The 17,249-nt window shown below is 38.5% G+C and overlaps 3 protein-coding genes and 1 long non-coding RNA gene across 4 annotated transcripts; 2 read left to right on the top strand and 2 right to left on the bottom strand.

Moving 5' to 3' along the window:
* Positions 1-272: 272 nt before the first annotated feature.
* Positions 273-15,522, top strand: LOC102779208 (uncharacterized). The gene is made up of 4 exons (XR_437356.2): positions 273-435; positions 949-995; positions 2,372-2,613; positions 15,289-15,522. It is a non-coding gene; the product is annotated as an uncharacterized LOC102779208 (long non-coding RNA).
* LOC148100531 (uncharacterized) lies at positions 2,202-3,536 on the bottom strand. Its single transcript, XM_087848245.1, has 2 exons — positions 3,399-3,536; positions 2,202-2,774 (listed from the first exon to the last, which is right to left on the bottom strand). The coding sequence occupies exon 2, from the start codon at positions 2,705-2,707 to the stop codon at positions 2,273-2,275; it is 435 nt and encodes a 144-aa protein (XP_087704371.1). The 5' UTR covers positions 2,708-2,774; positions 3,399-3,536; the 3' UTR covers positions 2,202-2,272.
* LOC102778924 (visinin-like) lies at positions 5,761-9,324 on the top strand. The gene is made up of 4 exons (XM_006802931.3): positions 5,761-5,879; positions 5,990-6,531; positions 8,407-8,518; positions 8,904-9,324. The coding sequence occupies exons 2-4, from the start codon at positions 6,151-6,153 to the stop codon at positions 8,990-8,992; spliced, it is 582 nt and encodes a 193-aa protein (XP_006802994.1). The 5' UTR covers positions 5,761-5,879; positions 5,990-6,150; the 3' UTR covers positions 8,993-9,324.
* On the bottom strand, positions 9,532-15,836 carry si:ch211-149k23.9 (germ cell-specific gene 1-like protein). Its single transcript, XM_035913030.2, has 6 exons — positions 15,238-15,836; positions 11,587-11,769; positions 11,408-11,455; positions 11,147-11,299; positions 10,890-11,001; positions 9,532-10,789 (listed from the first exon to the last, which is right to left on the bottom strand). The coding sequence occupies exons 1-6, from the start codon at positions 15,431-15,433 to the stop codon at positions 10,417-10,419; spliced, it is 1,065 nt and encodes a 354-aa protein (XP_035768923.1). The 5' UTR covers positions 15,434-15,836; the 3' UTR covers positions 9,532-10,416.
* Positions 15,837-17,249: the final 1,413 nt, after the last annotated feature.

Genomic DNA, 17,249 nt, shown 5'->3' on the forward strand with positions numbered 1-17,249 from the left:
ACTAACTTGGTTTTAAAGCCTTTACTTTAAAATATACGCCATTCAATAGCTGAGCTTAATCTTACAGAGAATGATCAAAGCTCATGTAGAAACAAACAAACAAATGAACAAAAGATTTTCTCCTTCATTTCTGTCAAACAAAGCTGTATGAAACGTTTCCAGCTGTCAGTATCATGGTTGCTAGGCAACCTGGGCAGCTCGACGGAGGCTAGACCGTCCCATTTCACAAGCCTCGCACTTCCGGCCTTAGCGGTCTTTGAGTGGACCCTGACGCGGCCCTTGTGGACCGTTAAGGCTGTTAAGGCTGCGTACTTTAAGGCTTCAGACCCTGAATTGGGATACAGCCTATACCTGGATGATCATGAATCCTATCTGCAGGATGTCCATCATGCAGCTACCTTCACTTTAAAATGCCTGCTCCATGAACTTTAACAGGTAAATGATATTTTACAAGGTAAATTCAGCAAAAAAAATTAACAATACATTTAAACTCTCATGTTAGACAGTCACAAAAACCTAATATCCGAAGTCCTGTCCCTCTTTTTGTCAGAAGATAGTCAGAGTGTTACTATACAAACATTTTTAATTGTGCTAGCCTCCTAGCTAGCTCTACAGGATTAAAATAATTTGTTGAATAATTCATCAAATAGCAAATTTTAGAGTTGACTAAAACAAAATGACTTTGTGACTTTGTGTTCCATGAAATTCCCACGATATGGTCATTTTCTTTGACTAAATAAAATATTGATAAAAACAACCCGAATTGCATTGTTGGATATCAAGTATTTCATTGCTTTTGTTTATTTTTTAATGTTATTTGTGATATTAAATTAATTTTCTAAACTTTGTTTTGCACTTTATTAAGTTAGCTTAACTGTCCCTGTCTAGCTAACTTCTGTGGGTCTTACTGGTGATATAGTTTCTCTTTCACTTTTTTTCCCTTTTCAGATCAGTGAGCAGCAAAGACATATGGGCACATCACATGAGAAGCACAGGTCTGAAATATAACATTTATTTTGTAATTTATTTATTCTCATTACAGTAGCCAAAACATTAAACATAAACTATAACAAAACATCACAAATCAAGAAGGAAAGCTCAATAAAATCAAATATGATATGACCAAAAATACAAAATAAAGGACCCCAGTGAACACAAATCTTTGAAAAATAATATACAATTTAAAATTATATTTAGTATTTTATTGTCACACACACTCCTGAGACTCCCAAAAAAGAATTAACAACTTTTTTTCTGTGTATTAGTAACTCCAGTGCTTTTTATAGTCTACCTTACTTCTGTTGGTCTGCACTTTTATGAATCATGCTCACTGTGATTTGTAAATTTGTCTGGTTTCTGGTAACTTTAACTAAACCCTCAAATGACATTTGTGGTGCTTAAAGTTAAAAAAAAAAAAAAACCCATAAAAGGCAAAATACTCAGGATAATGTAGCTCAGGATAATCCCCATATCTGATCCTAAAAGATACATAGACAGGGAGGTCTCTGTTATCCCAGAAACATTGTGAAAGGCTTTGGGTTATCCTCACTAACCAGTGTTTCTATAAAGATGTCGTCCTGCTGAGTTTTTAATATCACGTTTGGGTGCAAATACAAAACCTAAATGGTATCTGCATGCATGGGACCCACTAGGTTAAAATGAGCAATGTCCTGTATTCTGTTGTAATAAAACCCTGTCTCTCTCTTCCTTTTTTTGATTCTCTCACATTTTACCCAGTCCAATTATTGCATTCTATTTATGCTCTGTGCACACATTACAAGCTGCAGGAGTGAAAAAAATAATAGCATTATAAGGAAAATAATTAGTGGGATTAAACATTTATATTCATAATTTTAATTAGGTGTAAGTAGCACAATGTGCATAATGTAGTCGAATAGTGTTACATTATTGGCTTATTATTATTAATGTGACATGAACCACTGACATGAACCAAAGACAAAACTCATTTTAACTGCTTTTTTTAGATTTACAAAGCAACAAGTCATAAGCAGCAATAACATATGTTGATCATTAAAAAGAACTTTGCCAGCCTACACAGCTCAATTAGAATGCAAAACTACAATATTAGTGTGTAAAATTTTAATGACTGTAAGTTGAAATAAAATGCCTCAAAACTGAATAACTGCATTTCTACATTATTTAGATTAAAGATACCTAACAAGTAGTGATACAGAGTTGGGTTGAACTGGAGATAATTTATTTATAAAAGATCAGAGATCTTTTTTCCTTAATGTCTGTCATTAAACACTGTTTATACTGTGACTTTTTTTATTACCCTACCACTCTCTACAAGAACTTCTTTCCCATGCTGTCTCACTTCTTTTGTCATCTGTCTTTTTCTCTTGGTTAGGAGGTGAAATGTTGCCACACCCACCACCACCACAAAACTGAGGGCCAGTATCACAAGCCCCAGTCCCAGCAAATGAGAGGTTCCCCCTTTATAGAAGTTCAGCTGGTCCCACAGCCCCACAGCCAGGCAGCTGAAGCCGATGAGAGTTCCCCAAAATCCAAAAGCCAGCATGCAGGATCCACAAGACAGTTCAACGCCTCCAGTAACCACAGTGACGCCCGCCACTGACACAACACCTCCTGGTAAGGTCACGGTTTCCGATTTAGACCCGTATCTCACAGTAGAGGTGACATCTGATAAAGTTGAAGGATCAAGGGTTTCCATTTTGGACGCCATGGTCTGTTTTTATTGCTTGGTAGATGGCCAAGAGGGTTTTTTACAAGCAGCTTCTTCTCTCTTCTTTCTACGATATCACACATAGTCTTGATTAGAAAACCCCCCACTTTGCTTTCATGTCTGGTATCAGTTATGCAGCTTCAAGTTTAAAATAAATCATCCCAAGCTGTCGGTATAAACTTTGTATAATTATATACTGTGTCAAATTCCCATCAGTGTGTTTGAGCATTGCTTGAAATAACTGAACCTGTTTAGGCAGGCAACCAGAAGAAAATGTCCAAAGCTTAGGATCTGTATTTTTAATGATAGCCATACATATTATACACATTTCCTGAAAAAGCCTTAACTGATGACCTATGTGTATTTTGTGGCTGTAAAGTATAATATGCATCGATCAATTCACTGCAGGCTCAGTGAATTAAATGTAAACTAGCTCAGTACACACTTTTTTTTAAAGATTGGACATGTTTTAATCTGATAATCGAAACAACCTTTCACACACGCGTTTGTCACGTCAGGTTTTCTACCAGTATTTGTAACTGTTTTTTTAATTGAATGGACCTGAATATTAGGATATGAAAGCTTTTTATTCTAGAAATCCAAATAAATTGTTAATATTTGTCATTTTAGACGGCCAAAAAAGTCCTTTTTTTCTTCTTTTTTTTTACATTTTAAGTGTAACATTTCTTACCTCAGTCTTGATCCAGGAGCTTAGACGTCAGAGGAAACTTTGTAATAGTGAAGGTCCTTAAATGAAGTCTTAAAGTAAGTATCTTTTAAATAGGAAACTCTCTATGATTAGACACTAAAGGTGCTCCCGACTTCTCTCTGGACAGTGGGTGTAGAAATGGGCGCCAGCGGCACAGTGCTTTTCTGAAATACATCACCTACTCGAGGCCTTGCAAAATTGTGGACGCAATCATCAAGACTTCCGCCACAGCATGTTTGTTCCCCTCTTTCCTTGTGTTTAGTAGGAAGCTGTCGTCTGTCATTACGCGTCATTATGAGCCATTACCAGATATTTATCTGGAAACAACTCCCTTCCTCCTTTCCTCTTGCTTTCAGTCTTAAGATTTGAGTTGCGTCCCACCAAGGCACTGTTTGGACTAAGATTGTTTTTTTTTTCTTTAAACATTTTCCTGTTTGGCATTCCTATTTCTCGAATTATTTTCTCAGTGCTCTTACATCTCAAACTTTATACTCGTACTCAACTTTGAAATGTTATTGGGGAATTTCAATCCTGAGCCTGTCTATATTAAAACAGAATTATAGGTCAACACAAATTCAAATAAAAGATTAATTTCAAGACAACCTTGTTTCAGAGATCTTTTACCAAATGTAGATAGTAATTAATAAGGCTGATCCTTCATTGACACATTAAGTGTTGCAGATTTATAGAATACGTCAGTACTGACGTTTCACAGGTCAGGGCTGTAACACATGCGACGCTTGATACAGCCCATTAATACCATATAATGCTGCCAACTAGGAGGTTGTCACTGACCTAATTGTGGATATTTATAGTCATGTTATTTTCTGATACAAATAAACCTTCGAGTTTTCATTGTTTACGTTACTGTATGTGCACGTGTTCCTGCCTGTGAAAGAAATACAGATTTAATGTTGCAAAGCAATGTTAAAACTTCTTTCATAAAGTTCTGACACTGTCAGAATCATAATTCATCTAAGATGCCAAACACCCATGTTACCGATATTTTTACGCACTCTCTCCCCCGAGTGGAAAAACATCTCAAGAGTAGCTACAAATCCTTGCTCGTTCTGGCTCTAGCAATTAGCCCAAACAAGAGTAGAGATCACATGTCAGGGATTGTTCTGTAGAGAAGGGGTAAGTCAATTGACCCGTCACCCTTATAGGATGAAGACGGGGGTAATTGGCTATTCTCTGGCTTGTGTAGGAGAGGGCGGGGCTTGACTAATCCAGTTAGCAAATTATAGTTTAAACATAAAAAATGAATTATTGATTATCATACAGGGAAATACGTGTCCTAAATACGATAAGTGCATGCTGCTTTCATCTCTGGTGTTTATGTGTGTTTCTTATACGTGTGCATAACTCATGAAGTCTCCTTTACACATGCTATGTTGGTCTGAAATAACACCTAAGACAATCAAGATAATACTTTCGCTCTAATTAAAGTAGACACAAAGTAAACAGACTAATGACGTAAATGTGGCAGCCAAAGTGTCATGAAGTGAGTTTGTTATACTGATAATTACCTGATAGCCTCCAATGAGAACATAGCTGTTGGCAATGAATGTGGAAACGTCAAGAAAAAGTAAATCGGAGCTGAGTTACAAGAGACTAGACAGAAAAAATTCAAGTGAAGTCATCGGTGTGCGTTTTGTTAGTGTGCAGTTCAGTAAGCCTTTAAAACATGAAAGTACCTTATGGCGGAGAAAAGAAAATGTAAGTCATGTCTGCGACTATTAATGTTGAGATCAAAGAAATTCATACAGTCAAAAAAACATGTAAAAAAAAAAACAATGTTTAGCTAGGTAATATAAACCTAAACTAGTGACTCAAAGGAAAGCAGTACTGTAGGACAGGAAGGAGGACGTGCACAGACGGGGTCGGCAGTGACAGGGATATTAAGGGCGCAGGTGGGATTGGAGGGAGTTAAAATTGCCTGGACAGATGGTGGAGTGGCTTTCAGTGCTCAATCACACCTATTGAAGGTCATAACTAAAACAGCAGACACCCACCTTAAGCTTTGTTCACAGTTTGCTAGAAAGCACCTACTCACTTTTTGGTGAGTTTACCAAAGTAACGTTTGGCTCCCAGAGTGAACTGTAACTTACAGTTAGATGCAATAAACTTCTGTTATCAGTTCATATTCAGCAATTTAGTACTAGTAAATTAATGAGTACAAGACTAACAGGGATAAATTGATTCCCAGAGTTCATAAGTAATTTAGCAGGAGTATAAACGTACACTAGAGCTTTCCGGGCTTTTCAAGCAGACAATAGATACAATTAGGATCTGGGGTTGCAATTTGGTCAAATGCTCATCCATCTTAAATCCCGCATTAACAGACTTAACCTAGTCAACTCCTGTAGGATGTGATTTCCCCGCCCGCCTATATCTTTCACCTTCTTACTGTCGAGAGAGACACTCGGTTCCTCAGCCATCATCTGCTCACACAACACACAGGTAAGGTTTCTGCACATTTTGCACATATTAACAAGCAAGTTAATATGTGCATTTAACTTTATTAATTTAAAGTTAAATTAATTATATCACAATTCTAAATTATATTTCAGATTTTTGCTTGGTTTTTGACATCGAGAGAAGACATCAAGCCAGTAAGCAATAATAGTTTGGAAAAAGAAAAGTCATTTGACACAAGAGAAGAAAGCCTATCAAGTGGCATATCCCAGCCAAGCAGTTTAACACATTGCAAAGATATTAAAAAGAAACTACAATGGGAAATGCAACCAGTAGCGCGATATCAAAGGAGATCCTGGAAGACCTGAAGCTCACTACAAAATTTACTGAGCAAGAAATCTCCCAGTGGTACGAGAACTTTCAGAAGCAGTGTCCATCAGGACGCATCTCACCAGGGGAGTTTGAGGAAATCTATGCGCGCTTCTTCCCTGACAGTGATCCTAAGAGCTACGCAAGGCATGTGTTTCGCTCCTTTGACACCAACGATGACGGCACTTTAGACTTCAAGGAGTACATCATTGCACTACACATGACCTCCACTGGGAGGACAACCCGAAAACTGGAGTGGGCCTTCTCCTTGTTTGATGTAGACAAGAACGGATACATCACCAAGGCAGAAGTGAAAGAAATATGCCAGGTGAGCGTGGTTCCGTTTATAAAAGCGACATTGATGAATGGATGAGTGGCTTTAATGGTTCTAGTGTGACAGCAAGCAGTTAATGTTAACTCATATCCCGTCAGAAAGAGATTAATTTTAAACATTGATTTTTTTTCTTATTCTGGTTTTTATTAATCCCCAAGCCCCCAAAAACCTAAAGTGTTATTTTTCTTTTACTATAACAACTTTGTAAATCAGAAGTTCAAACTATTCTCTCAGTCGTGGTTTCAGTGAGGAGGGAACAGAGATGTCAGATAAAATTTATTGGATTAACTAACATAAGGCAGCATAATGCAAAACCTTACATTAATGCCTGTTATTGAATCTAATGTTTTTGCTTTTTTCTATGTTTAACTGGTTTAACTCTGTAACATTAGCTACTGAGGTCAACTAGCATTATTAATGGATTATTTTGTTAGGTTATCTCCTTATTTTGTCCACGTTCTGCAAAATCTGTTAAAGCTGTGTTGCTGTTAACTAAGAATTTACTATTCTTCTCATGGTATGTAGGTCTCAGTCTTAATTGGCAGCCCTATTAGCCAGTCTATTTGAGCCTAAAACTCCTGATAATCTTGGCGATTACAGGTTTAGCCTGCAGACAATATAGGGAGCCCTACTCTTGAGCAGAGCTACTCTTAAGTTCCACTCCTAAACAAGAGTATACTCATCATCTCGATTCTAATCCACGGCTGTTTTACTTGTGAGACTGCCACTGTGGACTGAAGACTGTACTATAATAAATGTTGTGAAACTTATGGAGGTTTTACACTTTTCTATATTCTCTCTTCGGACAAATGATATGGAATTGTAAGAGGTTTAGACAGATGAGCCAAGAATCCAGCTGGCATTGTAATGGGATTGAATTCCTGGCCAACTGGCTTGAGTCCATAAGCACCATGTTTACAGCACACTGCATAAAATAGCTGCATTTTAAAGCCCCGATAGCAGTTCAACAACTTACTATAAGATGAGATTTTTTCCGGTCTGTAAAACACTGAGGTAGAGGTCGACAAATACAAATTTACTTTATGGTAAAAGGATACACTGCCTCCATTTTCCAGAAAGTATTCTTATGTAATGTATAAATAATATGTTAAATTAGAAAACATAAGTGAAAAAGGTGGAAATGCCTCAAAACCAGCCCGCAAGTACACTGTTCTGACAGGGTAGACAAATCCTTAAAGACTGCAAGTGTGATTTATTTTAAGGAAACCAGCTGCTTAATTTTATTTTTATGATTTCACAACCTTGATGTCTGTCAGCATAGATCACAGTCTGAAGTCTAAACTCTACTGACCATAACATCAGAGCAGGGGCGAGATTGAGGGATAGTCCAGGGAAAAGCGATGACATCTTGGTGTTTGGCCTGTGGCCTGAGTCTTGGCACTAATCCATGTTAATCTAGGTGTCTTAAATGTGGGAGATGAGTGCTCCCTCTCTAAGTGGGACACAAACTTAAAGGCCTGAACCTAAAGTGCACACTCAGGAGGTTTACACTCAGTTAGTCATTCAGTCCACTGCAGATCAACTGAGAGATGACAGGAGATGCTATGAAATGCTGTAGCTTGTTTGAATATTTATGTATTCGTAATAAAAGGATTTTGCAATTTGTATAAATAGTCTATGTTTAAAAACTATAAAAAAAAATACTGGCCTCCATATTTTCACTACAATACCAGTAACTCCAAATATGCACAAGACATTAATAAATTAACTGAAGAAGGCTGTTAGCATCCTCAGTTTTACTAGTGCTTACATATTCTTTGGTCAGTATCCATCTGCTTTATGTACTGTGCTGGTGATGAGAGAAATGATGCAGCATTACTATCCATCTTATACCCAACCCCCTCTCAGGCCTTGTTTAAGCTGATCCCCAAAGAGGACCTTAGCAAACTACCAGATGATGAGAACACACCCGACAAGAGAGCCAACAAGCTGTGGAGCTGCTTTGAAAAGAAAGACAATGGTAGGACGTGTAGTGGTAGTGCTTCTGCTCAGAGGGAGATAATATCAATGGAAGCCTCTGCTACCTTTCTTTAGCTGACGTTCCAACATCCTGTGGGGGAGATTACATTTTACAATCAGCTGTTTGGCTTAACAGTAATACAAGTATTAATCCACCTGGGGGCAAGTCTCCACTTACAGGATCACTTGTGTCACGCACGCTTTATTACAAATCATTGGCCCAAAAACATCTTAAGTTATACATCACATGCTACTGTGTACCAAGCACACGAGATAAGAACATGTTGTTTAGATAACAATAATCCATCCTCGTGTTATCTCACTCTCCTGGCTTGTTTTGTACTTATACGTTTCTCGTCTTAACTTATTTTTTCCTCCCTTCACAGATCGACTGGCTGAAGGAGAGTTCGTTACAGGAGTGATCGAAAATGAGAATGCAATGCGTCTGATCCATTACGAACCAATAAAACATTAAATCCCTTCTCATTCCTACGTTTCTCCTCTTTGCACCCTTTTCTGTTTTTATTAAACTATTTTTCTTTTTTTTTTTTTAAAACACACTCTTCCCTCTTCTTTCTCTCTCCGTATCAGATGTTTTCTCCGTCCTCTTCCTTAAATTCTCGGCCCCTCTGTAAATAAGCATTCCTACAGTTTCTGCACATTTGTGTGTTACACATACTTATACACATTAAGTATTATACTTAATTATTAGCTTGTTATGCTTTTCTTGTTTTTTAGAAATTTGAAATGTCCTCCAGTATTGTAATTTACTCACTTGTACAAAAAAATTAAAGATTTTATCATTCATCTGGGCTTTGGAAATCTATTTATCTTCTCCTGGAAAACAATTAAATCTCCTTTGACCTAGAAACATACTGCATATTATAATGCTGGTAGTTGATAAAATTTTCACTTTAGGTTTTTTCAGTTGTATTAATCCCGGACAGTAAATCCAGGATTATCTCAAATGTATAACCTACAAAAATTAAAGGTAAATTTAACTACTTGTTTTTGACTTTTGTAAAAAAAAACAAAAAAACTCAGTACTTATACAATTTTATGTCAAACATAGTATATGACAGGAACTAAATGCAGTTTTTTTAGAGCGTTGTTTTCCTGAAACTGGTGTCTCGGTGTTGCAGATATTAGTGTGTGCAGGCATTTCTTTCCAACTTTCATCCTAACCCCCCCACATGCTGCTCCTCTCTTGCTTCACTCTCCTCCCTCTATTCCTCCTCCCTTCCATCCAACTCGGGATTACTGGTTTACACATAATCTTCTGTTCAACATCAGAGAGCAGACTTTTCAAAATCTCTGTAATCTTTCCATCTCTATGGGTTTGTCTGTGCATCTCCAGAGAGGCTGTGCTTGTAGTAGCTTCTGCTATACATGAATTGCATTAAAAAATTTTGTCTCTCAAAAGTTTCTGACCAAAGAAGTTTAAAAAAGGAAACATGTTCATGAGCAGCATGTTTCTCTATAGAACGTGCTGATCTTTCAGGAATACACGCATTGTCCTCTGAAACGAACTGATTGCTAAGATGATGGTTTTCAAGTTAATATATAAACAATAGAATAGAGGAAGCATTTCTTTCCATTTGCAAACAAAGTCATACATTTCTTTCCTACTATGAGGCACTGAGAAATACCCAGAAAAATGCAGGCTTGCATGTGAACGAGATACATACACAGATACATGCGTTGTAGGCTTAGCGTTTTGATATGTGTGGATTTCTTTGGACCTTGAGCCCAATCAGTACATCCCATGTTCACAGAGAGTCAAAGTGGACAACGAGAAAGAAAGGATGTGTCTGCTTACATTGACCTTCTCCACCTTAGTTAAAGTGTCTTTCCTTTTCAGATTTTCAGCCCTTTCAGTTGTTACGTGTTACTGATTCCCTAACAAGGTGAATCAACTCGGTCCATGGCTTCCCCCATCTCATCCATCTCTCTCTCACAGTCCTCACACCCCTCAGGGCCACAGCCTCCTACTAAAACCAAAGTTGGTACATCCCCATTTCCCACTCCGACTACGCTGCCATTTGGAGCCCACGCCACATCAATCATCCCATCTGGACATTGCAATAGGCCACTGACAGAGTAGAGCCCTCCCCCTGGGACCACCTCGTCATAGGATGGAGCGTGAGTGGTGGCTCTGGCTTCCTCTAAACGTAGTCTCTGTCTGCGGCGAAGCTCAATGATGGTCTTTGTGTATGAGTTGAGCGTGACGACAGCAGCTCCCATGCAGCAGCTGAAGGACACCCAGGCGAGACTAGGAGCAGGGAATTTAACATAGTTAGGAGATGAGAAATATTAAGCTTGTAGTGAAACATTAAGTCTTGACGAAAGCTTAAATCATATCTGGCACCTACGCAAATGACCAGCCGTAGTCCCAGGATTGAGGCCTCCAGTCCTTGGGGCCCACAATTACTGTCATCTGAAACACTGTGGTGTACATCATATGTGCCACCATCCCAAGAAGACCTACACAGGAGGTGAAACAGACAAAATGAATCCAACATAAACCGGAAAGATCAGAGGAACATGCAAAAAAATAGATATATTATATCTGAATATGCAGAGGCGGGTTACAAAATAATGTAAAAGTGAGCATTAGACTGAGTCTGACCTGATAACACAGTGCAGATAGCTGCATAGGCATTGATTTTTAGTGAGTGCATCTCTTTATGGGAACACAAGACTTCCAGCCACATGAGTAAGAACCCCATTCCCAGCAGACCGATGTATGTAAACTCAGAAATAACTGACAGCCAGAGCACACCTGCAACATGTCAACAACAGTGTGAGCTCACTGTCACAAGCTAACTTTTAATCAAATGGCAACATGGCGATATTAAGGCAGGAGACTATTAAGCAGTTCACAGCTCACCTTGAGTTTCTCCTGGAGTTAAGTCTATAAAGCTGCGACACTTCTCCCCTGCCAACAAAATGTCACGATTTAAGGATAAAGTTTTGTAGTGGAAAGTGAAAAACATCAGCTTTGATTAACAATCCAAGTTGAAACCAAACGGCAACCAAAAAAATGAACTGCACAGGTGTGCCTCTTACCATCACTGTGTTTTTCACAGCTTTCCCAGAAGCCCGTGTGGAAGTATCTAAAAGCAAACTTGTCTTCGCCCGTCTCCCATATGTAGTGGACAGCGTTGGCCAGCTGCCTTTGTCTGATCTTAGCCAGCTCCTCTCTCCTGGCTGGAGATAGCGTGCGGTTGTATGGGTTCTGAGTGGGACTCTCTGAGAGGGTGACAGTGGAAAAAAGCTAATTTAAGGTTCGGTTCTGCACCTGCTCATTCTTAATGTGGTCAGAGTATAATCCAGCCTTCACTAGGGGTACGTTCTGTCTCCGTGTAGTTTCTCACCATATGATGCAAACATTTAACAAATTCAGGAAATGTTGTTGGTGAGGCGTGAGTATTAACAGCGGATCGACTGACTGTCAAACACATAATGCAAGAAAAGGCAGTGAGAACATATAAATGAGGAGGGAGTTAGACAGCAGTATAGCGGGTATCAAATTGAGGGGTAGGCATGTAAAAGTATGTGTCGTTAAAAAGAGAATGGTTAGGAGTAAACACAAAAGTCCTGCAAGTCTGCTAATTATACCGGTGCCTCAAAATCAGCAAGCCTCTGTGTGCATGCAGTCTTGTCAGTGTTCACTATGATGTGCCAAACACATCCTCAGGTTTAGAAACATAAGGGAGAGTTAAATGGACGCACTGTACATAGTAAAAATGAAATATTTCTGTGTGAGTTCACAAAGCACGTGTAGTGTCAAAGATGATTGTTTTGTGCAATAAGAGCTGTCGACGACTAAACCTGTAGAAGCAACCTCACACCCCACAGATTAATACTAAGCCATAACTGAGTACACTGTGGAACAAAGGTATTGGGGGGAAAGGAGATTAAAAGTAAGGACAATTGCTTTCTAACAGTTCAGTGTCAGAAAGCCTCATCCACTTTATTGTGTAAGCCGATCCAGCACCGCAAACAATCTCAGTGTGCCTGAGGAGCAGATTTGAATTCTCTAGATACCATTTAACTTAGGATAGACGCATAGCCTCAAAAAGCATCTAGGCATGAAGGTTCAATCTTAAACTTTAAAAACGTGGTTTCACATAACAGTGTTACCTAAGAGTCCACCTGTTGAGCTTTTTTTTTTCAGCAGAGCTTTCTTTTCAGCAAACTTCCCCCAGATGGAGTTTACTTCAGATGAAGCAGATGGAGTTTGCTTCAAGCAAAGCTGCCTCCATCTGCTTTACATGAAGCGTTCCTGAACACTGAGAACCAGAGAGAAGCTCCAGAAAAAATTAAAATTATTTTGACAAATCTGTCTAATCAAATCTCATCTATTGTCTATAAATGATAGAAATCCCTAATTAAATCCTATCTTAGATTAGATTAGATTAGATAAAACTTTATTAATCCCTCGGGTAGGTTCCTCTGGGAAATTTGTTTTCCAAAAAGCACAGCACCGACAGAAGTTACAGAGTTAAGAATATTATATATATATATATATATATATATATATATATATATATATATATATATATATATATATATACACACATATATAAATACAAAGACATATATAGATAAAATATACAAAGGGGATAAATAGAATAAATAGGAATAAAAATAAAAATAAAAATACAAGTGAATTGCACATTTCAAGTATGGAGTCTATTGCACCGCTGATTATTAACAAGAAGTATTGCACAGTGAAGTGAAGAGGCACTACAGCTTAGTTGTTCCCCCCTCCTTTGTCCTACTGTTTCCCCTCCCTCTCCCCTCCAGAGAGGAGTTAAACAGTTTGATCTTATTGTATTGCGTTGGCGATTATACAACCTACTGCAATAAAACGCAATGAAAGACAGCATGTTTGCTTTTGAAGGTGTATCATAAGGCTGTGGCTATGATTGGCAGTACCTTTCTACTTACAGTTAAGACTTTCAAATTATCTCAGACTCTTCAAGTGGCTAAATGCCAAGATAATATCACAACTGTTTACACAAGAATGAATCCAAGAATTTTTTCTGTTACAAGCAAATTGTGACATGTCTGTGAACATGATGCAGCAGACTCTGGATTAGTCACCAGTATATTTTCCCAACTTCTGTGCAGCACAGAAGTCGACTCAGATTTGATTGTTTGCTTTTTCTTTTAGTCCAAGTCAAAACCTGATGTTCTTAAATACTCCTGAACACTACTATGAAGCATAAGCATTCCCACATGGTTCCACATTTCATGGAGTGTCTAAAGGTCAAAGGACGATGCACTTTGACACTGAATTTCTGTTTACACCCTAAAGATTTAGTGATGCTATTTCAAAACTATACTATAAAATATGATGACTCACAGATCATAAAAGCACAAGTCTTAATAAACAGGTACACGATAAAAGGTTAAAGGTTTCCAAAAAGCAATCCAAACATACAATGCGATGAAAAAAATATTTGTCCCCTACTGATTTCGTTTTTTGTTTTTTTTTTGCATTTTGGTTAGACTAAGAGGACCTGAGCCAATAAAAAAAGAAATACAGTTTTTAATTGATGATTTAATTTATTAAAGGGAAAAGGTTATCCAAACCTACCTGCCCTCATGTGGAAAAAGTAATTGTGCCCTAAATCTAATAACTAGTTGTGTAACCCTTGGCAATGAGAACTGCAATCATCGTTTGAATTATGAACTTTGACTAGGCCACTTCAAAACTTTTATTTTGTTTTGGGGGGTTTTGAGCCATTACTGATATGTTTTTATTGTACTGCTGCATAAGCAAAAATTCAAACTGATGGCTGGACATTCTCCTTAAGCACTTTCTAATAGAGAGCAGAATTTATTGTCCCATCAGTTACACCAAACCGTCCAGGTCCTGAAGCAGCAAAGCAATCCCAGACCATCACACTACCACCACCACGTCTGACTGTTGGTGTGATGTTCTATTTATGAAATGCTGTGTTAGTTTTACTCCACATGTAACAGGATTCAAACCTTCAAAAAAGTCCCAGCATTGTCTCATTAGTTCACATAATATTATCCCTAAGGTCTTGGGGATCATCTAAAGTTTTTCTTTGCCGAATGAGAGATGAGCCCTTGTGTTTTTCTGGTCAGCAGGAGGTTTTCTCCGTGGAACTTGGAACTAACACTGACCTTAACTGAGAGACGTGAGGCCTGCAGTTCTTTAGATGTCGTTCTAAGTTCTTTTGTGACCTCTACAATGAGTCGCTGATGTGCTCTTGGAGTAATTTTAGTAAACTGGCCACTCCTGGGCAGCTTCACCACTGTTCCAAGTGTTCTCCATTTGTAGATAATAATCTCACTGTGGTTCACTGGCACTCCAAAGCCTTAGAAATTGCTTTGTAACCCTTTCTAGACTGATAGATGTCAATGTGTTGGCTTTTGAGATCTTTTAGCCTACTTCACTTTATTGACAGGATCTATTTAAATGATCTCTTGATTCGGGTTTTGATCGCTTTTAACAAGTGAAATTAGCATCTGAAAACTGCATTTTGTGTTTACTCTGGTTATCTTTGTATAATATATTAAAGTTTGCCTGATCTGAGATATTTAAGTTTAACAAATATTCAAACAACTAAGAAATCAGGAAGGGAGTAAATTCTTTTTGACAATGACACTGTAAGTGTATGTACAATACATTAACAGCAAATAAATACAGAACTCCTTTGGATATGTTGAGTTTCCTACCTGTGGTGTAAGGCTCACTGTTGTTCTGACCACAGTTCTTCATTTTGACAGGCGACAGGCAGAGGGGCTTGACCACCTTGTGAGTGCCCTCACACCAGTAGGAGGTGCAGAGAGCCAGGATAGAGAGGGCCAGAGCCAAAGAGGTCAAGGTGAGGGAGAGCAGGGAGCGAGAGCGACGGGACATGCGTTCCAGCATGGCCACGCGGGAGAAGACGGAGGTACGGGTGGGGTCAGATATAGAGAGAGGAAGGTCAAAGTAAGACAAACAGGGGACAGAACGGGACAAGGCACACGCGAATAGCAGGACAGAAGGTATGAAAACAGCCACAGATGGAGCTGAGAGGGTGGGACAGATGCTTTGTGGGGGTTTTAAGAGGTTATGGGCGGCCAGGTTTGAAAAGAAAACAAACAAATAAAAATGTGATGTAACAGTAAAGAAAGAAGATAAGAAAACAGATGGGGAACGATATTGTAAAGTCAGTGGGATTAACAGAAAGAAAGATAAAGAAAGAGAGAGAGCAGGGAGCACGACAAGATGCTCTGATTTTGATACATGTGGGAAAGAGGGACAGAAGGAACAAAAAAATGAACAAGAGGAGATTTAGGTGGATGATTTGGGCACAGTGGGAGAGAACCGAGGGATTCCAGGATATTACTCTTTGTTGCCCTGACTTCTTCAGTATGAGGAGCTATTGATTCCTGTGGGAACAGATACAGACATGCGTCCTCTGAAATCAACACTCGAAGCCCTTTTTTCTGTATTAGATCAATTCAACTGTATCAAAAAAAGCATCTACAAATACTAGCATTTATTAATAAAACTTGTATGTCTAAAGAGGACATCAAATAGATTCCTGAACTTATTATTTTGCAAAAAAAAAGTTAAATGAAATTGTGAGCAAGTGAGCATAAAAAAGAAAACAGAGGGTAAAAGGAAATTGCCCATATAATGAAATCTAGCTTTACACTGTCAATCACTGCCTGAAGTCACATAAGTCCTCCAGCTGTTTAAAGGGGGGTTGTGAAAGGCTGAGTGATGTGTACTTTCCTGTGACCCCGGCTAACATCTCTGTGCTTCCTGATTAACGCACTCAGGCCCGAGCCTGCCGCTCATTATAAACTGTGGGCCTTAAGTGGAAGGCACGATGCAGGGGAGCAAAACACTAGATTACTTTTTTGATGAAATTATAGATAAGCCAGAGATCTAAATGAAATTTTACACGTAATCCCTGGAAATCTGCTTTAATCTGTTTTTGTTAGGTGTGTTTTAGTGTGAAGTACACTTTGACCATGTCTGCTGCCAATCTTTCTCTCATGCAATGTCCCCCTGTCAGCTCACAGGCCCTGAAACACAACACAGATTAAATCAGGTGAATGTAGCACATCACTCATCCCTTCGCATGGTTTCTGTCATCTGTACTGCTGGAAATAAAACTCCATCAGAATGATAATACGCTTAATGACCATTGGAGTGTTACTGAGGCAGTTAAAGCCAATGCTCAGCAGAGATAAGGCTTTCCTAAATACTTGCATTGCATTTATTCTCAGATGTACATTATGTCCTTTCACAACTGCACATCTTTTAAGCACTGTTTGTTTAGATTACCGCTCAGTGCGTCACACCATCACAGAGATGCCAGTTTAATTAATTCAGCACTGAAACAATTACCCCACAAAGCACCTTGATAATCTGTGTGAAAGTCTACCTCTGCATATTACCGATGGTTTAACAGCAGCCAGTGACCAAGTATTGATATTTATAAGATTATGTGTGAAATGGTTACTCTTAGCATGAACCTTACCATGTCGACTGTTGCTAAGACAATAAATATTTTCAGCCTTTACACGTCAGTAACTAGCTGATGCATCATTTTCCAGTTTGCTCAATTTTTGCAGATGTCGATCCAAAATAAGTCGTTCCACAAATGACTTCAGAACAAATTATTTTTAAATAAGTAAAATACCTACCAGACTTTGTTCTCGCCCTCTGTAGTCTTTCATGTCCATCATAA

This window comes from Neolamprologus brichardi, chromosome 11 (genome assembly GCF_056152115.1).
Source record: "Neolamprologus brichardi isolate AB-2024 chromosome 11, ASM5615211v1, whole genome shotgun sequence".
Lineage (NCBI taxonomy): Eukaryota > Metazoa > Chordata > Actinopteri > Cichliformes > Cichlidae > Neolamprologus > Neolamprologus brichardi.

What these genes read in the sequence shown, in the direction of transcription:
- LOC102778924 (XM_006802931.3), top strand. Translation starts at nt 6,151, where the DNA reads ATGGGAAATGCAACCAGTAGCGCGATATCAAAGGAGATCCTGGAAGAC. An exon ending in AAGTGAAAGAAATATGCCAG is followed by an intron (nt 6,532 to 8,406) that starts GTGAGCGTGGTT and finishes ACCCCCTCTCAG; the next exon opens with GCCTTGTTTAAGCTGATCCC. An exon ending in CTTTGAAAAGAAAGACAATG is followed by an intron (nt 8,519 to 8,903) that starts GTAGGACGTGTA and finishes CTCCCTTCACAG; the next exon opens with ATCGACTGGCTGAAGGAGAG.
- si:ch211-149k23.9 (XM_035913030.2), bottom strand. Translation starts at nt 15,433, where the DNA reads ATGCTGGAACGCATGTCCCGTCGCTCTCGCTCCCTGCTCTCCCTCACC. An exon ending in CTGTGAAAAACACAGTGATG is followed by an intron (nt 11,456 to 11,586) that starts GTAAGAGGCACA and finishes TTTTGTTGGCAG; the next exon opens with GGGAGAAGTGTCGCAGCTTT. An exon ending in GACTACGGCTGGTCATTTGC is followed by an intron (nt 10,790 to 10,889) that starts GTAGGTGCCAGA and finishes CCCTGCTCCTAG; the next exon opens with TCTCGCCTGGGTGTCCTTCA.
- LOC148100531 (XM_087848245.1), bottom strand. Translation starts at nt 2,707, where the DNA reads ATGGCGTCCAAAATGGAAACCCTTGATCCTTCAACTTTATCAGATGTC.